Source organism: Pipistrellus kuhlii, unplaced genomic scaffold, assembly GCF_014108245.1.
Source record: "Pipistrellus kuhlii isolate mPipKuh1 unplaced genomic scaffold, mPipKuh1.p scaffold_m20_p_4, whole genome shotgun sequence".
In the NCBI taxonomy this organism is placed as follows: domain Eukaryota; kingdom Metazoa; phylum Chordata; class Mammalia; order Chiroptera; family Vespertilionidae; genus Pipistrellus; species Pipistrellus kuhlii.
Window position 1 is genome coordinate 10,205,426 of NW_023425540.1, and position 22,726 is coordinate 10,228,151.

Sequence of the window (22,726 nt, forward strand, 5' to 3'; positions counted from 1 at the left end):
AGTAATTCTCTTGGTAGCACTCATATTGATATAGGACATAGTAACATCTAGAGTTTTAAAACAAACTTTATTAAAAATGAATGAAGGATATTTTAAATTCGGATTCTTGGCTATTTTCTTATAATTTGACAAAGATGTAGAATATAAAGACTGCAAACTGTGTTTATCTAAATTTGTTATTTATATATGGATAGGCAATAAGGTACAGATAGTAAAAGATAAAAATAAAATGAACCGCTTTTATAAAATATAAAATTCTGCTGTGGTCATGGTGCCATAGGTGCCGGGGACAGAGGCGATAATTGAGTACAGCTGTAAAAGAAAATCAAACTGCAACAACAAAACACTAAGCAGAAGCTTAGGAACCCACTCAATGGATCAAGCTGCTTGAGCAGGTCTCCAGGTTACCCAGTATTGAATCTTACAGAGCAGGGAGCTCATATATACTACAGAGCAGAGAACCTTTTGACTTGGATATGACTTCTTCTATCTCTCAGCTACTGCCACAGAGCAGAGGATGGATTCCACACATGTGTCCTGAGGACTGAGCTTGCCTTCTAGCTGCTGAGAGGCTTGTTGGCTATAGCTATCTGAGAGGATCTAACCCACCAAGGGTCATCTAACCCATCAAGGGTCACCCCAACTATGGATTTCCCCCGAGAATAATTAAGTCCTTTATTGGTCCTGAATACAAATATCCTGCCACAGTGGTACTCCTGACTCTGAGGACAAACAGGGGTTTTCTCCTAAAGTTCCATAAGGGAAGGTATAGGTTAGACAACTGGAAGGCTGCTGAGACTTAGTGCATTTAGAGGACAAATGCCTGTCAAGACTTGGGGCTTACCCTTGACCTCCAACATTTTTATTACCTAGTTATATTTCTTAATCAATTAATCATCTTTCTCTTTCTTGCCCCCTTTCTCTTTCAATCAATCCCTTCTCTTTCTCCCTGAGAAGAATTAGAATTCAGAAGTGATATAATGGCATAAGGATGCACATTCAAATGTTCATTTTAATGATAAAAATAAAACCATATTTTTCCAATCTGACGTGGCCCTGGTTTGATATAAAAGTCTGGCTTAGCTAATTAATTTATATTGTGGATTTCTTTTCATAAATTGAATGTCTTTAGTCCTGCTGCTCCAAGGTATTGAGAAAACATATTTAAATGATGTGATAAGATAAAGCATATAACCAAAAATATTATAATTGTAAATTGTATTAAATTAACAACATTTCAAATTTTCAAACACTTTTTGAGTGTGTTGGGTTAAATAAGGTGTCTATACATAAGAATAACAGATTGAATTTAGGATCATTTGAATGGTCGTCTTAAAGGTTCTTTGGTATACTTTGCACAAATTGAAAAGTATTTGACTGTACTGAATAACAAAAAATTTGATTTGCAAATTAGGTGGTTTCCAATGTTTTACTTCCAACAAAATCAAAGACCAGCATAAACAGTTTCTTAACTAATACAGGATATTACAAAAGTATTTGATGTTAGCTTATCATGATTTTGGTATTATAGATAAGTTTGAAAAAACCCAGGGAAGTGAGTGACAGTGTTGGCATTACATTCCCAACCACTTATGTAAGAAAGATCCATCCAAACTTAGAACTAGAAAAATAACACAGAAAGATGGAATTGGTGTAAAGCCCTGTCTGATTCAATAAAGGGGTTGCCTGAATTGGAACAATAATTGGGAATTAAAAACAGTGGCATTAAGAAATGGAATTCCAATAAAATCTCATTTCTCAATGTGAAGTAATTATTAGTCAAAATGTGCAATATCCATAATAACAGAGGGTGCCTCCCCTGGTTCCCCTAGGACTGTGGTTGGCAAACTGCAGCTAAAGAGCCACATGTGGCTCTTTGGCCCCTGGAGTGTGGCTCTTCCACAAAATACCACAGCCTGCACGAGTCTAATTTAAAGAAGTGGCGTTAGAAGAAGTTTAAAAAAATTGGCTCTCAAAAGAAATTTCGATGATTGTACTGTTGACCTTTGGCTCTGTTGACTAACGAGTTTGACGACCACTGGCCTAGGAGGTTGGCTGACCAGCTCCCAGAGCATCACATCTGCATTGTGTGAACCTCTCCTAGGTGTTCATGTCAGTAGGCCTAAGGGACAGGGACCTGGGGCCCCATGTTTACAAGAACAGCTATGTCACAGTTTCGAGTGTCTGCCTACATTTAATCTGAGTCTTGCTTTCATCTTTACTAACCACCTATTAGCAAAGTCAGAAGGGCGGGACCTACATCTCTTCCTTTTAACCACTGGGGGTCACTGATGCTGTCAACAGAAAGAGACAGTTGTGAAGAGCCACGTGGATTGGCCAGCACACAACAAAGGAGCCTGGCAGTGTTGTCTAATAAGGGACAACAAGACTGTCATTGACTGTCATTGACATGAATGTTTTCCTTAAAGAAGCTGATAATATTGTGCCTATGAGCAATGTTTTTCTTAATCTAATGAGGGACATAAGAACAGGATCAGATTTATAATCTACTCTAGAGTTTAGAATCTCCTTCCATAGAAAATGCAGTTTTGACGTGGTAGGTGTCTCTGTCTTTTTCTGCCTTTCTCTTGAGGCCGGAAGTTACATATTATGAATGGTTTCCCAAACTCCTCTGCAGTCAAGACTACACACGTGAAAACAGGCCTGAGTGCTGGGAGCCACGCACCTGGAGCAGTTGGTGATCTCCATGCGGGGGCCTGTGCACTGCCAGCCGCCACACTGGGGGGCCGGGCTGTCACAAGCGCGGGTGCGACAGAGGCAGGTTCCCACGGCGCTGCCATCCGTGTGCGTGCAAGGAGTCCATGGGGACCACGAACCAAAGTGCCCATCCACAGTGAGGTTCCTCGTCTAGGGAGCAGATACAAGAAGGATGTCAGAAAGGGTTAAGGCTGCAAACATAAAGAGAAAATAAAATGACTCTCACAAGACAATCAGAACTGACTTAGAATATTTTATATTATAATAAAAATGGATGAAGGGGGGGGGGCTTGACTAATTCAGAGTAAAGCATAAGAAGTCATTGGTGAGGATAATGGTGGAGACAGTGGGGGAGGAAAAGAAGGCAGAAAAGGAAAAGAAGGCAATGTAGGAGGAAAAGAAGAGAGAGAAGGAGCAGGAGGAGGGGAGGGAATTTGCAGGGTGCCATCATATGATGGCAGAATTGACCATCATATGATGGCAGAATTATCCACTAATGTGAGAAGACCAAAGAACAAGAAGAAGTACGGTGAAAAACCACAGATGTACAATTCTGTTGCATTTTTATATAGATTAGTGCCCTCCCCTCCCCAGCTGGGGCATAGCCTGTTCAAGGGCATGGCTTCTAGTGCCCACACAACCCTGGCATGGATGCCTCCTCTCCCCAGGAGGCACAAAGGATGGGGACAGTATGCACACATAAAGTCCAGGTAGATTCTTATTAGGCAACATTGCAGCCCATGCAGGATACATATACATATTTTTCAAATCATGCTAAATACGATGGATTTAGATCTTGCTCTAAGCACTTCAAACCCATTAAACTGGGAACAATGTTTTAATAACATTTACATATACAAATAGAACTTTAGTCAATAGTCAGTCAATTATTGCCCTCTGTCCTGCATAACAGAAATCTATTAACATTTTTAATAGGGACTGTGAGATGGAAAATGGGTCTTAAGTTGCTAAGTGCCTGGAAAGGTTCTAGGGTCCCATTGGCAACTTGAACTCTCTGGAGAGCAGAGGTTCTAAGCAGCAAATGGCAGCCTATGCCTGAGGTGTGGCTGGAAAACTACCTCAGCTGTTTGTCCAACATTCGAGAAGACTTACAAGGTGGCCCCGAAGGTGTGGTTTCAATCTCAGCACATTCATCACCCCTCTAATCTTGAGCTCCACGGAATAGGACCTCTCACTATTCAACTGGATATTAGATGTGCTGGTCTCATTTAAAAATCCCTCAGCTTATAAAGCTTAATTTTTTTTTTGCTAAATATATGTAGATAAACAAAGAAATGTACTTTGCTGATTATAATATGTATGTTTACATCTCTGAAATCAGTTGTCATCTTGCAATCCATAGAAGCATTTTTCCCCTTATAAAATAGAGGCATACTTCAAGACCAATGACATATCAGAAATGATGAAATATGGTAGATTTGGTGAGTAAAATTAAGCTTTTTTTCCATTTCAGTCAAAACTAAAAAATAACATAGAAGCAAATTACATTTCAATAGACTTTCAAAATACCGCTCTAAGACTGCTCTAAAAAAATGTTAATAATTTTCATCTAGTTCATTTCTCTCTAAGAAACAGATTGTTAGAAAAGAATACATAATTAAAATAGTAGTTGGGATATTCAAAGCTTCTCATTTTCTACATGGTAGCCTTCATATATGAGAAAATATGTTGTTTTATTTCCTGATTATTGTTCAATGACATAATTTGTTCTCTGTTGTTAGATGCTTTCCATATTGTTAACTTATTAAAAGTGTATCTTGAATATAAAATATTATATAGGGTGAGATGATAGGGATGATATTGTATAAGAAAATCACCTCAAACAAGGAAAAAAAAAAAAAAAAGGGGGACCTTGTTACATGTTTTCTGGACAGTGAATGGGTGATTACATCTCAAGTATAATTTTACAGCAGAGAAGGTAGAGGGATAGCTCTAACACCAGGGTAGATCCACATCACCCTCCTCCTTTCCTGAGTTTATAACAAAAATGTTCCTCTCAAGTAGCACTGACAACTTTAGTAACAACCCTCTAGTCATTTCTTAAATATTGGGTTAACTCTATTTCTTTTTATGTTGTTATTTTCAATTGATTTCAGAGGAAGGGAGAGGGAGGGAGGGAGGGAGGGAGGGAGAGAGAGAGAGAGAGAGAGAGAGAGAGAAAAAAACATAAATGATGAGAGAGAATCATTGATAGGCTGCCTCCTGCACTCCCCCTACTGGGGATATCAAGCTCACAACCCAGGCATCTGACCTGATTGGGAATGGAAATATGATCTGGTTCATGAGTGGACATACAACTACTGAGCCACACCAGCTGGGCTCATCTCTGATTTCCTACTGTAGAAATATACCGGACACATATTTGTCATAAACCAAGTAGCAGCATGTGTATTTCCCATTACATAGGTAAGCATGCCTCAGATATTGCCTCAGATATTTAATAAAACAACTATGGGTCCCACACCTATGGCCTCATCATTTAAGAAGAACTGCTATTGCCCTTGCCAGTTCTGCTCAGTGATTAGAGCATTGGCCCTCAGACTGTAGAATATGTGTTTGATTCTGGTCAAGGGCATATACCTCGGTGGCAGGCTCGATCCCTGGCCCCAATTTGGGAGGCAACCAATTGATTTGTCTCTCTCATGTCAGTTTCTCTTTCTGTCTCTCCCCCTCCCTTCTGTCTCCCTAAAATAAAAAAAAAATAAAAAAGAAAAAGAAAAAGAAAAATCAATGGAAAAAATATCCTGTGGTCAGGATTAAAAACAACAAGAATTGCTATCTATCATTAAAATGTCAAGGTCAAATATCCAGAAGAAGGGGTGCTGACTCTTCTAAAGTGCACACAGTACATTAGAATGACATTTCAGAGAATCCATGTGGTTTTCTCTGGCCCTGACTGGTTGGCTCAGTTGCTTGGAGCACCGTCTCAAGCACCAGAAGGTCCGGGTTTAACTCCTTGTCAGGATACCTAGCTAGGTTGCAAGTTTGATGCCTGATGGTGGTGCTTATGGGAAGCAATAGATCAATGTTTTTGCCTCACATTGATGTTTCTCTCTCTCTCTCCCTCCCTTTCTCTCTTTCTCAAATCAATAAAAACATAACCTCAGTGAGGATTAAAAAAAAAAAAAAAAAAGAATGTGAACACCATTGTGCTTCTTGAGAGTTGTTCAGAAATGAAAAGGGACTTATTTCAAGAAACACTGCAGACAAATTTGCTTCTCACATCAGAGATCTGAAGCTATCACTCAAAGGATTATCAGCTAACCCCCTTGCAAAGATTTGCTTGTAGCCAGATGAGGTTATACATTCATCTGGTGCCATCACTTGGGGAAGGACACTGGTTTTCATAGCGCTGGCCTTCGACACGTCACTCTGTTTTCCCACTTACAAATGGAAGGACAGCCTTAATGCACATGGGTTTAGATAAGAGAATTAGCAAGCTCCTTGACAGAATGCAGACCCAAAGTTCACATGCCTCAGGCAGTTCTGTATTGAAGCAACAGCACAGATTTCAAATAATGGATGTGGAGCTTCCCTTCTCAGCCCTGTCTCACAGCAGAATGCCAGCCAGAGCTGACAGTCACAAAGAACAGTAGTTACATGACAGCAAAGTAACTTAATAAATTTGCAAATGTGTGGAAGCTAATAGCTGTTAATCATATTCCTTGAGAGAGAGATAAAATATAAATTAAAAAAAACAAAACAGCTGGTTCTTAGAAGTGAGGACTCAAATAAGTATATTGGCAACAGAAAATGTGGAAACGGTTTTCTTGGATTCAGAGTCTGACTCCAAATGCAAGTGAGCTGCTCTTCATTCTGCAGAATTCACTGTGGGAATGTACATTAGGCTGTCTCTCCCAGACCTTGCTGTGACCCTGAGCAGGATCTACAAGACTGTCCCACATGGGGCTCCATGGTAATTGCCTTTAGTTCATTCTTTTAAAAGCTCTACTTATCTTGGCTTCTGGAACTATGGCTCCCCAGGGAAATTGATGGGTGTGGAAGGTACTATTTTATTAATGCTACAAAGGGCACAATGGTTCACACCAAACTCCGTAGATAAAAATCCAAGACTAAAACAGATATATTACACCCATTCTTCAAACCAGCACTGTTTCCTCTACAGACAAAAAGCTTATGTAGGTGTCCACGTGGTGGCCGTGCAAGGGAAGAGCTGAGTAAGTTAAGAGAGCACAGACGGGGGTGCAGGAAATGTTCTAAGATAAAAACGCATGGACGTTCTTAAAGGGCTGGTTAGTGACTGAGGACAGCGGGGTGACTGAGGACAGGGTGCTCAGAGGCCCGAGAGCGCAGACACTTACAGGACAGGTGGAGAGCGGCTGCTCCCACTGAGTCATGCTCAGGCTCTCCTCCAGGCTGGTGCACTTCTTCATCACCACATCCCAGCCACAGTAAGGGTCCTGGGCCCCGATGCAGGCACTGCAAACACACACCCAAGGATCAACAGAGAGGCAGCTCAACTAAACAAAGATGCAGACTAAGGCAAGCCAAACTCTTCTAACTTGACATGGGAACTAGTTATGCAAAACTAAGTTTCAGTCTGCATAGGAGAGAACATAGCTATCTGTACTCACTTGCAAGTATCCAACTAAAATTAAATAACTGATTTTCATTGAAACACCTATTTTTTTTTTCTAAGATAGAGGGCAGACAACTAAATGACTATGTGCACCAACGTGAGTCTTTTGGTATTATCAACAGAGCTAAAGCTGGAATTTTGCAATGCTCAAAAACACTCGTTGTTGTTATCACCACCACCACCATTACCACCACCACCACCAGCATCCCCTTAATAATACGTATTCTTTGTTGAAAACCTACTGTGATATGTCAAATTATCCCATTTAGACACGAACAACTTTTATAGGGAGGTATTATTGTTATCATTTTTATGATCACCATAATCATCATCACCATTACTATCTTTATCATCATCACTATTATCAACACTTTAGTAAAAGGTATTATTTGTTGAACAGCAATTGTGGTATAACAGGTTTTTATATCATTTAGACACCTAAAGAACTCCAACAAGGGAAGTATTGATGAAACAACGAAGAAAACAGACACAAAATTTATAAAATTGGCCCAAGGACAAGCAAATACACCCCAAACCTTGCAATGTGGTTAGTTCAAATTTAATGAGTATGTCTTCCTGTTCAGTACTATGGCTTAAAATGTATACAAAATATAGCTGTCTACAATATTCTACATATTATTCAGAAGTATTGTAGACAATGTATATTTTATTTTAGCTGTGCTCCAATGACGGAGTTCATGCACCACCTGGGCATTATGGGTGGAGATTTGGGCTCCTATGTTAGAAATACAATAGAAGGTCAATGTGGAGATGGAGGAAGCCAACAGAGATAATAGTGATAGAGCCAAACTTTTGGGAAGATCACCCCACAGGCAAGCAGGGCATTAAACACCTGGGCATTTTCTTTCTGAAGGGACCAAGAGGTCAGATATGGAAAAAAATGGGTGTGAGGAAAGCAAGGTGAATACAGCACGGAAGTCTAATTTCTTTATAGAGTTAAGGGAGAATGTTATACAGGTAGTACAAATAATAATGTGGTTAATATTAATGCTATAAAATAACTCTAATACAGCAAATATATTAACTACATTTAAAGCAGTTATAAGAACCTTACCTCTATAGCTCATTTAATACTCATAGAACTTATACATATAATATCTCAATTAATTACTACATTTATTCGCACTTTAAAAAGAAGTTGAAGCAGAGAAAGACAAAATCCCATGGTTGGGTTAAGATATGTCTAAAGGCAATAAATCAATCAACAAAGTTATGAAATCATTATTTAACTTACTATACAATTATTATTTATTAACCACCTAAAAAGTTCAAACAGAAATGATTAAAATTGGTGCTTGTCAGAATTGGACAAAGCTGAGGTGGGACAGTGACAATGATCTGACATCATAACCTAAATAGAACTTTCTGATGAGTGGCAGTTTTGCTGTTTGCTAATCTGAGTAAGAGGAAATGGGTATATTCATTAAAATCTTTTCACTGTATTTCTGAAAAACTGGATCTAATTAATGAATATGATCCCTTCGCATATTATTGTAGATTAAGTATGGATAACTTTCTCTGGATTACTTTTGTCATACTACTATTGTAATGGTTTATTTTTGGTGTTAAGCATTTTTGCCACATTAACAAAATGCGTTTATTAAGGACGGGATGTTAAAAGTGTTTTCAGTGATTCATTCATTCAGCCCATACTTCAGAGCACTTGCTAGGAAAGAACTAGACTTTGAAGGCAAAAACAGGCATAGTCACTGTACCTACAGAACTTACCTTTTAATAAAGGGGAACAAACATTAAACAATTAAGCAATAAATATTGTACCACAGCTAGTTGCAAAAAAGAAACAACAACAAAAAACACACACAGGAAAACAAAGTCAAATGCTCTTGTACATGTGCCCTGCTCCTTAGGAAGCTGAGCAAAACTGCTGGCTGCCTAACGCAGAGCTAAGGAGAGCTAAGGGAAGAACTATGGGATATTTTTATGCTCCATTGTAATAACAATCTATAATAACATATGATTCAGTAATATAAATAATATAAAAATGCATTAACATTTTGGCCAAAGAGGAAAAGAAAAATAATTAAAGCAACCCAATCATGATTGTAGGGAAATAGAGGGCATAGTAGAGGCAGGGGCAGCCCATGGCATCTCTATAAGATGGCACTTATATTTTATTTGCTTTTATTGTCCACCTGGATCAAAACATGTGTTTATATCATTGCCACAGGTGGATTTACAATGAAGCCAAAGCAGCTTTACTTCCTGAAGTTTTTATTTCTTCAGTTCGTGAGGCCCTTTAAGGCACTGCAATTAAACCCAGTCATTTTGCACTTATAATTTGATATTCTTTTCTTTAGCGAGAACTGTCCCCAGGCTTCAGGCCCCACAACACCCACCTTTCTCCCTATTTCAGAGCATTAGCATGACTTCTGTTTCTGAATCCACAAGTCAAGTGCACCTTCTGCACATTTTTTCCATTCCTTTTCCAGCCTCCCCCAGATGCAGGGATTTACTGTGACTTGGCTGGAAGACACTGGGTTCCAGCCCCAGCCCACCTTAGATCCCTTTACAAGGCGCTCTTCACAATCATATGAGCATGGTGATGAATGTACTTTGCCTTCCCCCCTTCTACTTTTTAAACAGCTGTAACGTTGACATACACATAATGTGTTCCTTTTTCCAATTACTATCACGTCACAGATGTCTTCATAGTCATCGTTTAATGGCTTCAGAATAAGCCACTGAGCAAATAATCGACTGAATACGTATATCATATTCATTCCTTCACTATTGGAAATTTGGAACTGGAACACTGGGAGTGATTCCAAGTCAACTGTAAAAGTAATTGGACAGGGATGTCAGGCTCAGAGATTAGGTCCTCATGCAGTCCATCGGAGATCAGCTGCAATGATAAATTGAGCTGGGGATAAACTCTAAGGTAACTCGAAGGCCTGTTGGCTCAAAGTAACAATAGATATTCTGGAGATTTTATTTATGCCAGAATTTCTCATTAGATTCTGAGCCCCATGACAAGGTCAGGACTGCTTCATTTGTCATTATCCACTCAGTGCCTGTCTTGGTGCTTGGCACATATTAAGTTCAATAAATATACTAGCAATGAGTTAACTAAGGAAAATGGACAGTCTTTAGAGGCCACACCAACGCCAACACAAACAAAAACTAAAGACATGGAGATTTGAATATTAAATTATTAAATTCACATGAAAGGGAGAATAACTTGAAAAATGAGTACATGTCAAAATGACTTTCTGAATGCTTAGATGATTCATACCTGAATGGCCAAGATTGTTTTGCTGGGGACTCTGTGGGATCCTACAATTTCTTTTTGTAAGCCTATATTTCGCCCAGAAGGTAGATGCAGTCTTTAGAGAATATGTAATTAATAACAGTGCCAACCAAGTAACTCCACCGTTAAAAAGTTCCCCTTTCAAGCAATAAATGTCTTAATTTCCATACTAATTTTCTTAATAATGAGATGTTAATTTCTTTAACTAAATGATAACTAGTACAGGTTGACTGAATTAAGGAAGATTAGAAGCCCATTCTCCAATAGAGCCATGCTTGTTATTTTAATGGTTTCATACACACACACACACACACACACACACACACACCAGTTTTATAAAGCAAAATTTAAAAGGCTTGTGTCCTCTTGTGTCCTCATATAGGCTATGATTCTTCCAGTTTGCAGCTTTGCTCCTCTTCCCAGTTAGTTTTTATAATAAAGCACAAACAAAACAAACCCCTAAGGCCCAAGGGTTTCCAATCTTTTGGCTAATGTTTTATATCATTACTCTTTTCTGTAAAGGGGTTTTACTGTTCCACAAGAACTAAGGTTTTCTCATTAGGTTATAAAGTAAATAGCAGGTCAGGGTACCTGCCCAGGCTGCAGGCTCAATCCCTAATGGGGGCATGCAGGAGACAGCTGATCAGTGATTCTTTCTCATCATTAATTTCTCTCTCTCTCTCTCTCTCTCTCTCTCTCTCTCTCTCTCTCTCTCTCTCTCTCTCCCTCTCTCCCTCTCTGAAATCAATTATATATATATACATATATATATATATATATATACACACACACACAACATATATATATATATATATATATATATATATATATATTTTAAGAAGTAAATAGCAGAGAGGAAGAGGCAGTGAACCAAAGACAAAGCCTAGGCCACAGGTGCAGCAACTGTCAGCTCTGAACCTGGGCTTCATGTCACTAGAGCCATGTGACCTTGAGCAGGACACCAAAAATCGAAGCCACTATTTCTTCATCTGAAAAATGTAGATAATATATGACTCAGGGTATATGATTGGCATGATAAAATGATCAAGTGGTGATAAAATCCAGCACGATGCCAAACATATAAAAGTTGTGGAATTGTATGAATTGTTATCATTTATACACATTCAACGAACTATGCATTGCCTTTGAAGAAAAGGTATTCTAAGAAATGAAAAATGGAAATATGATTACTTAAGCTCAAGTTTTCTTCCTAAACACTTCAAAATTCATTAATAAAATGGAGTTTCTAGTAGCAGCTAAAATGAGTTGCTAATATGGTACATTCTACTACAGAAAGTTTATTTAAAGAAGAGATCAGTAACCTCCTGTTACTCAATTGTTATTCTGTTCCTATTTTGTATAATTCCCTAGGCATATTTCTGAAAAATCCACAATGCCTTTGTCAAGAAAAAAATTCCCCCACATAATTCATATAAAGAAAATCTGGTCACATAGATATTAGTTTCTTAAAAATTGATTCTTTTCCCCAGTTATTTTCACTCAGGAGATTTTTCTGTCTTTCTATAGGAGGATAGCAGAGAAACATTAAAAAGAATCCAAAGAAACTCTTCAGTTAAAAATGAAGATTTTCTTTTCTCAAGTGGAACTGCTAGGGTCAGACACAAACTACCCCCTACTGAGAGTGGGCACACAGAGACTACAGCCCATCGATCTACAGTGAAGTCAGTCTCTCTCTGCTTTCCTCCGAGCGAGGGGACGAGTAACCCGCAGGGAGACAGCTCTGGATGTAACAGCAAATCTTCCCGCTGCAGGAGCCTGATGATGACAGACAAGTGGCCTTAATTTTCTTGACAGAAAGAGGAGCTGTGAACTGCTCCCTGGCCACAGTGCCTGGTGGCAGCCGCTCCTGTGGATTCCTGACCAGACTTGAAGGGCAGTCATGTGAGAGGTGCTAGAGGGCGCAATGAGGCCTGGCTTCCGGGATCTGATGCAGGACTTGGCTTCCTAACCTACATGGAGCTGAGCGCCGGGAACCCAAGTCCATTGAAGGCAAGCACCATGAGAGGACGAAGGGCCTCATGCTTTGCAAGCCACGAACTCCCACTCTGGCGCCAGAAACACCTTACATACGGCACAGGCCTGTGTCTTTGTGCACAGTAATCTGGGTCACTCCCCCGAAGAAGTCCATGTTGGATCTCAGAGCTCATGGGGATGGAGCTGCAAGACTGGCGCCCTTCTAATGCATTCTGATGTGTGACATGTCTGTTAGCAAGACCCCACCTCTCCCTGCCTGTCCCCCACTGAGTCACTGAGTCATCAGCAACTAGCAGAATAATCCCTGGCTTAAATTAGTCTGGCAGGGAACACAAATCCAAACAAGTTTTAAGCAATCATTGGTTAATATTAGGGAAAAGGTGCTCTATAAAAGATAGTTGGTAATAAATATCACCATCCAGTATTAACGCTCGCAATAGCATTGTTATTTCCAAGGAAAGTATGGTAGTCCAGACTTCATTTTCTAGAATCATCCAGAAGGAGATATTACAGTACATAAAACCTTCCTTCTACACTTTATAGAGTGCTTTACATTTTCTACTCTGCACATTATTCCATTTTATTCTACAGTAATTTGCATGCTAGGTAAGAAAGTGGGGTGTAAAATACTGTAGTGACCAGATCGAGAAACAGCATGTGCAGGTCTATAATGTCACTCACAGCCTCTGAACCCAAAGCTAGTGCCACTGGGCGCCTGGTTTGAGGAGCAATGACCTGAGCATGGTGCTTGTGAGTGAGATCTAAACATCCACATCTAAACCAAGGCTGCCCTGATGCCCTGTGTTGGGGACTGGTATTGAAAAGAGCCCTGGTCCCTATGGACAGTGAAGATTATGATTTCCCCACAGCCAATCTGCATCAGGGGCCAGAGCATTTATGCAGCATTCCAACAGTCCAGGGCTGGTCTAAGGTATGGGGCACCAGAAGCTTGCAGCTTCCCAAGCACACGGGCCTGTGTTTCCACAAACTGAGTTTCAAACGGCACTGAGTCAATAGTGGGTACCATGTGGTGGGTGAGCAGACTGGCCGAGGCGGTGAGGAAGGTGTGTTGGTACATGGGTTCCCCGAGCCTGTAGAAATTCCCTTCTCTTTCCCTCCTCCCAGCAGGCTGGGTAAATCTGGAACCTCAGAACAGCATCTCAACACAGCTAGTGCCCAGGACAGAACCGTGAGGACTGCCCAGAAAGGGGGTGCCATTGCCACTTTGAGGGAATTAACTTTGGGTTAAGAGGACACATACTTCATATTGCTCTGATACATATATTCTAACATATATAGAGAGAATGTGTAAACACACACACACATACACATACACATAGGCACACATGCATTACACAAATAAAATTAAACTTATGCCAAATTAATGCATGAACGCTAATGACTAGCAGCATTATCAGTGAGTGCTCTAAGGCGCTGAATAATTTGTTGCAGCGCTGACCGTTGCTTGCCAAGGTAATAATACGGCTCCTCTCCACAGACACTGGTGGGTTACGTGCATCACAGTAAATCCCTTTTCTTCAAAAGCCTCTTGCATCCTGGGAGTCAAGACACAGGGACTTTTAGGCCCAGCTGCCACCCAGCCCCAGGGCATGTGAAGGCCTCTGGCTCCCGGGCCCTCTCCCTGGGGCATGGCCACGGGGCATCGCGTGCTGGATGCACCTGGGGCTGCCCTACCTGCGCGTGCGGTGGAACGGGCACCTCTTCAGCGGGATCCGGGCCACGTGCTCCCGCAGGCCCACGAACAGGACGCTCTGGCTGTGCAGGATCTGCAGGCTCCGGACGGGCTCCCGCCGCCTCTCCGGGAAGAGCTCGATCTCTTCCAGCACGCAGCTCCCCGAGCTCGCCGTCAGCGGCGCCCGCACCTTCTTAATGGTGCCGTAATCTGCAAAGGCCACAGGGAAGGGAGGACAGGAGGTCAGCGGGCTCAGAGGATCGTCTGAGGAGCTTTGAAAATGCCATTGCTGGGGCCCCTGCCCAGACTAGTCAATCAGCCGCACTGGGTGTGGTCTGGGCACCAGGCCTCTTGACAGCTCTAGGCAGACCTACCATGCAGCCAGGGAAAAGGAGGCGCAGCTACCATCTGCCTCGTCCTGCAGCAGGTCTGGAGACCAGCGCTTACTGCAGCTCAAAGGAGCCCCCTACCCCCTGTGGACCATCAGGCTGCAGAAATTCTAAGAGACAATCTAGGATTTCCAGTGTCAGAGGACCTGGCTTTGCCACCGCAGGAAGGCAGATGGCAGGCCATGGGCAACTGCAAATCCGCAGGACAGTGAAGGCTGCCCCTTTTCCACCCTGCCCTGCTCTGTCCCCTTCCTCCCAGTTTACATCAACCCCTTCCTCTCTAGCTCCGATGTTCTTCTTGTGGATGCTTTTCTTGGTCTCAGCTCCCCCAAGTCTTCTAACTGTAGGATAAACATCCATTGCCGACAGGGCCCCTGCAGTTCCAGCTGCAGTTTTTCTGCTCACCACATGTGTCTGCTCCTTATTTATGATCACAGCCCAAGGATGAGTGTCCCTGACCAGACTCCCCAGATTGGCTGTGAGGGGCACAGAAGAAGAGCCTTTCAGCCAGTGAGGGACAGAAGAAGGACCTTTCAGCCATGTGTCAGGGACACAGACTTAAAACACAAGCTATTGTCCCTGGGGCTAGGCCCCTGCGATCAGCCTGCAAACCCAGAGCATGAACCCAACCCTCTAGAAGCACCTCCCTGACATGCCATCCATTCCTCAAGTCATCCTGAAGGCACTGACTGAGTGAAACCCAGCAGGGCCCAAGGTTTCCAGCATTCTTATTCTGCTCACAGAAAGTGAGGCTAAGAAGCGACCGAAAACCAGAAGTAAATCTTAACCCTGTGGCTCCAAGGCCTCCTGTCAATCATCCATCTTGGAAGGCTCTGGACAGGAAATGCTTCCAGTTTTTTTGTTTTCATGACAGTCCTCAGAGATGTTTACTTTTACAGAGAAAAGATGTTTACATTTAAAGGAAAAATACTTATGCAGACACATGTTGTCCTGAATTTATTCAAAAATGGCTATCTGAAACGTCTCCTTCGAACATGTATTATGAACTGACTACAAAATAATGCATGCGCCATTAGTAAACTATTACTTAATTCTATTTTAAGCTAGCTGGTTAATGTGTTTGAGAAAGGTCAAGCATCAAAAGCATAATTCTGCTCTCTGCTGGGATGATGAAAACTGTCTTTTTTGGGGGGGTTGTCTGTGTTTGTGAGCAGGAGAGAAAGAGAGGGGGGTGGAGAATAGAGGGAGGGGGCAGTCTGTGGAATAGGCAGGCAGACATTTTAAGACATACACAGCACATAGATTTCAGTGTTGAAGAAAATGTGTATGACTCAACTTAATTTTGACTTGGAAATCACAGTCAATGAAGGGGAATTCGCCTTCGTTGACTCAGGGTCTTCCTGGTGGCATAGCACAAAACACGAATAAACACAGGGGATTGAGGCAATGACCGGGACAAAGTGAGTGTTTCAAGGAGGTGAGAGAGCAGCGATGTTTCGGCCTCAGCACCCCAAGAGGAGGTCCTCACGGCAGAGGGAGATGACAGCCTCCTGTGGATCAACGACAGGGACATCAGAAAACACTGATTGGGTGGCAGTGCTAGCAAGGTTCCTATGAGCTTAAATAAGAGACACTTGGGGCAACAGAGAGCATTTTATAGAAATGGAGGCGTGGGGTGAAGAGGGGACAAAAGAAAGGGGAGTCCAGCAGGTGAATCCTCATCTCCTGTCTCTTACTACACTATTTTCACAGGAAACAAAGCTTAGAGAACTAAATCCTATGCACCAGCTTAGCAAAGATCCCTTACTGCTTCACATGTATTTTTGGTAGATTATTACTCTGAGAAACCTGCCTAAATAATTGTTCAAATGTCAGTACACTGACATGCATTTCAAACTCCTAAGCAATTGCACGTAAAAAAAATTTAAAAATATCTTTAATAAAATGACTTCAAAGAAATAACCATCGCAGATCAAAACTTTCCAGCATATTTCTGCACACCGGGATCTGTTTTCTTGGCTGCCCTGGATGTGACAACACCATGGGGCTTAGAAGCACCTCAGAGAGTGGTGCTCAGTGTGGAACTAAGAAGTGGCCCCCCTCCTCTGCCTCTGCTGGGTCTCCTCCTCCTCCTGAAGCATCTGCTCCAGGAGGAGCCTCCTGAAGCCCCTCCCTCCAGTGGCCCCAGGGTCAGCACATGTGGAACTGCCTTCCCCACAGCATCTATGAAGCTCTTTTGGCTCCTTGAAGCCTTTCCTTCCTCCTTCTGCACTTTGCTCTCACTCCATGGCCAGAACACTGTCACCTTAGCATAGAACACCTTTCTCTCTGGATGTCTCCAGAATACTCACTCTGCTCCCCTCCCGGAGTCTGGAGTGTCCATCAGGGCACACATGACCATTCGGCCTCCTGCTTCAGACCTGCATGAGGCCAAGGCTCCATCTGAGTCATCCATGGGCCTTGCTAGGCCTGTGTGTTTCTTCACCTTCCAATCCCTTTCCTCTCACCTCTCTGTGCTGGTCACGAGGGGGCGCGAGCAGCACAGTGAGCCTGCAAATGCCCTGGTCCCTGCACAGGCAGGTCCTTCCCTGAAGTGGCCATCCTGCTCTGAAGCCTGCTGTCCTGGTATCATAGTTCAGATGGCTGACAGTCTTCTCTGGCCCCTCCGCACACTTCCAGGCACAAGTTTCCTCCGGTGGTACCCGTAACACCCAAGTCAGGGCATTTTTCCACCACTAACTCCTCTTTCTACAAGGGGCATCTCCCATGGGCGGGGATGGGATCTTGTTCTTTCCATTTCAGGGGCCTGGTCTGGTGCCTGACACATAATAGGTGCCCAACTTCCTTAAAGAATGATTAATCCTGCCGAAACCAGTTTGGCTCAATGGATAGAGTGTTGGCCTGTTGACTGAAGGGTCCTGGGCAAGTACCTTGGTTGGGGACACATCCCCATTAGGGGGTGTGCAAGAGGCAGCTGATCGATGTTTCTCTCATTGATGTTTCTAACTCTCTATCCCTCTCTCTTCCTTTCTGTAAAAAAATATATTTAAAAAAAGAATGATTAATCGTGAGTATATAGGAATTATTTAAAATTAAGATATAATAGACATATAACATTTTGTACAGTGTGTTTAGGTGTGCAATGTGTTGATTTGATACACTTAGATATTGCAATGATTACCATCCTTGTGTTAGTTACCATTTCCATCATGTCACACAATATTATTACATACAAATGGATAATTTGAAACACAAAATTACCAAGAAATTTCAAAGAATTCCAAGGAATACTATTCTTCCTTCCCGCCCCCTCCCCTTCCTCCCCTCCCCTCCCCTCTCCTCTCTTCCCCTCCCCTCCTTTCCCCTGTCCTCCCCTCCCCCTCCTCTTCTCTCCCTATGGAGCTTAAGGTCAAGTGTAGAAGTCACAACGCAAGTGAATTAGCAATTAAACTGTGATAAATGTTATAAAGCAAAACAACAACAAATGAAGTGCTCTAGGTCTGTTCCATTGTTGTGCAAATCATTGGTCTCTGTCATGATCTGACCCTGCCCTTCTGCTGAGAAAGAAAGGATGACTTTGCCACATCCTTGTCAGAGCAAGTGTGCTTCAGCCTTGTCTCAACCTGTGGGTCCCAACCACTAGCAGGGTCGCCCGAAACCATCGGAAAACACATATATTTACATTATGACTTATTAACAGTAGCAAAATTACAGTTATGAAGTAGCAAAGAAAATAATTTTATGATTGGTGGTCACCACACATGGGGAACTCGTGGCAGTAGAAAGGTTGAGAACCACTGCTCTAGCCTGTGAGAATAAATTTGTTGTTCAATCCGCTCTGTATGTGGTACTTTGTTATCTTTGTTCTGGCAGCCCCAGCGAACTAGCACAGAGACTCCAAGTCAAGAGTAAGAAATATAAAAATAGATTTTGTCATCCAGATACTTGCTCAAAGCAATTTTAAAAATAGACTAAATTATTTTCCCTCTTTCTCCAACATATCATGACTCAGTTCTAATGCAAGAGTACTATAAATAATGTCAGACTCAAATTTTTTACTGATTATGATCTAAAATTTACATTACTGATGAGTATTTTCAAATATTAACATTTCTTTTATTTGATGCCTATAAATTATACATATAGTTATATGGTAGAAAAGAACAGGAGACGATGCGGGACATGTAACATTGTGAAGAACTGATGCATTTTGATAAACATTATCCAGTAACTCATATAGCTGATGCTATTGCTCACGACCTTTTGGCTAATGACTCTGGTGATCTTTAGGGGAAATTAAAGAAAACTAATGAACACTCAAGAATGAACTTTCAAGTAGCTAAGGAAAAGGTCGGTGATCATAATGTGTGTGTTTTTTTCAGTCTCACCAAAATTCAAGATTTTATGAAAAAAAAACAAAAAAACACAAACCCTTTTGTAGGAAAGAAGGAGGGCAGAAAGGAAGGAGCGAGGGAGAGATGAAAAAAAAAAAAAAGAAATGTGGTCAACTCAATAAAATGTTTGCAATTGTGAATTAAATGTTTATTTTTCATACTTCAATGAAAGACAGCCTTCCTTCATTCACTAAAGTTTTTTTAAAAAATGAAACAATAAGTGGAAGTCACTATACCCTATGTGTATAGTAACCCTGTACAATGAAAATGATGCCAAAAATTTAACTTAAGAACAGCAGCCTGCAACAGTTCCAAAACTCATAATAAATATATATTTTTTTCTCTAAGGTATAATAAAAATCTTAGAAGGTGGAGTGGCAACATACCTGATATATAGAATTTCTGTTGTTGTTTTATAAGAAAAGAAAAAAGCCATTCCAAGAAACAGAGAGCTGGTTTTGGAGAATGTGATATAAAGATGTCGTGGTTATTGCAAAGCATTGGACAGTGAAATCTTTAATCTTGACTCCATTTTTCTCTTACTGTTTCTCTAGGTTTTGTCATGTTTGAAAGGAGTGTTTATTATTCTGCTTTCCCCGTGCTGAATCTAGTACCAAAATTAAAACCAAAGGGACAAGTGGCAATTCTGACACAGCAATCTGTGACAGGCTGGAGAAGCCCTGCAGACACCAAGGCCACAGGCCTGGGAAGCGAATGTACCTTATTTCCACTCGCGCACCGGACTCTGATCCCAGGCACTGAATCTGAGAGCCGTGCTTAGGGCTTGTCTCATTGACCCAGCCTACCGCCGCGTAAAAGGAAACCTTTTGTATCTGCATCCTTTGCTGTTCCAACCATTATCCATAAGGTAATGATGAAATGCCCTCTTCCACTCACTGGGCAGCATGTTGCCATAGCAACAGATCATTATATAAAGTTCATCAATTCAGCCAGTCATTACCCCAAAGTAGCAGACAGCTAATATGCTATGAAAGTTCTGCCTTTTAACTTGTAACTGAGCAAGTGAATTGAATTGGTCTTGGCACTGGGAGCTCAGCGTTACATTTATATAGCAAGAAAAAAAACAGGTCTTCTTGGCTAGTGTATGCAAGAAAAGATGATTTTAATTAACTCTGTTTATCAGATGCAACTAATGGCTTAGTTCTTCCCCCAAAGCATATGTTAGCCAGTTTAAACACCCTACTCATAAATTACCTGCAACATTCTTTTACTTCAAGTATTATTTTAAGCCATTTTCCCACATCCTGACCCGTGGCATAGAAGCTTCAAGGAGTCAGGCTCTGTGGTCCAAAGTCTGTCCTGTTCATTGTGGACTCAGTGGAGTCTAGAAGGGTTCCTGGCACACAGTAGGTGCTCCAGGGAGCACATGGTTTGGTATGTGGATCCTGGAGTCCGACGGCTCAGGTTAAACTCCCGGATCCAGATGACTCACATCTCTGGGCCTTCTGCATCCTGAGGCCCAGCTCACAGGCTCAGGACCACACAGGGAGTTGATTCCTCAGTGGGCTTGGATGGTGCCTGGCACACAGGGTCCACTATGTAAAAATGTGTTTTCTTGCTACTTTTAGCTGATAGATAGATCATAAGCCCTACTCACATCCTGTACAACATGAGTAAGCTCCCTGCCCTTGTCAGCCCTGCACACATGAACCAGGAGGAGAGATGATCACTCTGTGAATACTGCCTCTACTGCCTGCAGAACAAAACCTCAAAAGCGCCATTCGGTCCTCTAACTCGTAAGCTGATACTTACAGAAAATTTACCAGCAAAGTTTCCTGGGAATAAAAACTATATTACATGTTAAACAAGAGTGCAGTGAGCCGAAACCGGTTTGGCTCAGTGGTAGAGTGTCGGTCTGCAGACTGAAAGGTCCCAGGTTCAATTCCGGTCAAGGGCATGTACATTGGTTGTGGGCACATCCCCGGTAGGCAGCTGGTTGATGTTTCTCTCTCATCGACATTTCTAGCTCTCTATCCCTCTCTCCTCCTCTCTGTAAAAAATCAATAAAATATATATTAAAAGAAAAAAAAAAAAGAGTGCAATTAATAGAGTCCTCTGGGTATCTTTTGTAAAGTTCTCATCTAACCCCACAGCTTAAATCTGACTCTCATCATTCTGCTAAGGAGGCAATTCAAGTTTCTAGGAGGAAATTGCTTGATTTATTGTGTCTAAATCACAAAACAGCCACCCAGTTGGCAAAGTTGGCAGCTCTTCCCAGACAGTCACCAAGCAGGAATATAGAGTCTAAATTTCCCTCTCACCCCCAGCGGTGAAATTTATACTGTGTCTGATCCCATTAGGTTTGGACTGAGATGGTTGAGAAAAATCTATGCTAAGCACTTTTGTATTTTTGCAAAATTAATTTAAAAGAAAAAGAGTTTTTTACTTGATGGAGTAATAAAATTATTTTTTCATCTTTCTTAATTGCTACATTACACTAATTATGGACTAATAGTTCATATCTATACTAATTACGAACTACTAGAGGCCCGGTGCACAAAATTCATGCACTGGGGAGGAGGTGTCCCTTAGCCCAGCCTGCACCTTCTCTAATCTGAGACCCCTCTCACAATCCGGGACTGCTGGCTTCTAACCACTCACCTGCCTGGCTGCCTGATTGCCTCTAACCAGCCTGATTGACACCTAACTGCTCCCCTGCCAGCATGATTGACACCTAACTGCTCCCCTGATGGCCTGATCACTATCAACTGTCCTCCCCTGCAGACCTGCCCCCCTACTACCCTCCCCTGCTGGCCTGGTCACTCTTAACTGCCCCCTCCCCACCAGCCTGATCACCACTTACTGCCCTCCTGCTGGCCTCGTTGCCCCCAACTGCCTCCCTCTGCCGGCCTGGTCGACCCATGCAGCTTGCTGCTCAGTAGTTTGGTCATCCCTCACTAACCTCCCTGTCGGCCTGTCAACCCACACAACCTGCTTGCTCAGTCGTTTTGGTCATTCCCACTAACCCCCTTGCTGGCTTGGTCTTAGGCAGCCATCTTGTGAGAGTATGATGGTTAATTTGCATATTACTTCTTTATTATATAGGATAGCTTGTCTCATGTACCAAGCTATTTGGTAGCTGGATTTTCACTCAATATATATAATTGATTTCAGAGAGGAAGGGAGAGGAAAAAGGAGATAGAAACATCAGTGACGAGAGAGAATCATCAATCACTGCCTCCTGCATGCATCCCACTGGATGGAGCTCATAACCAGGCATGTGCCCTGACTGGGAATGGAACTGTGACTTCCTGGCTCATAGGTTGATGCTCAGCCACTGTGCCAAACTGGCCAGGCTTTAATCAATTTCTTATACTCAGGTGTAACTCAAGAGTTAGACTAAAAATAGATAACAAGAACTGCCCTTCTGAATATTGATTTAATCTCAGAATGCTTTAATAATTTCAAACAGAAGTTAAGCTTTTATAACCTTCAGAAATCCAAAAAGTGATGATAATCATTCACTTGGACAGAAAGTTAATTAATTTGCATTGAATGCTAGTAAGTGGCTCAGAGGTACTTTTCTCTTTTCCTTTCACATTTGGTGTTAAAGTAATGACAATAGGGCTGTATGATTTCGAGGATGGCTGGATGGACAGATGGCTCTCCACGCTACCCATCTATTTTATATATATATATATATAT

At 41.9% G+C, this 22,726-nt stretch overlaps 1 protein-coding gene and 1 long non-coding RNA gene across 5 annotated transcripts in view; one reads left to right on the forward strand and one right to left on the reverse strand.

The window, feature by feature from the left end:
• SEMA5A (semaphorin 5A) overlaps positions 1 to 22,726 on the reverse strand; it is a 368,047-nt gene that overhangs the window by 47,847 nt on the left and 297,474 nt on the right. For all 4 annotated transcript variants that reach the window (XM_036409220.2, XM_036409216.2, XM_045571872.1 and 1 more), the window contains 3 exons: positions 14,319 to 14,526; positions 7,062 to 7,179; positions 2,687 to 2,868 (listed from right to left, as the gene is read on the reverse strand). In XM_036409220.2, the coding sequence (XP_036265113.1) occupies positions 2,687 to 2,868; positions 7,062 to 7,179; positions 14,319 to 14,526 (508 nt within the window). The remainder of the gene's footprint in view (positions 1 to 2,686; positions 2,869 to 7,061; positions 7,180 to 14,318; positions 14,527 to 22,726) is intronic.
• LOC123651241 lies at positions 19,796 to 20,891 on the forward strand. The gene is made up of 2 exons (XR_006739812.1): positions 19,796 to 19,928; positions 20,650 to 20,891. It is a non-coding gene; the product is annotated as an uncharacterized LOC123651241 (long non-coding RNA).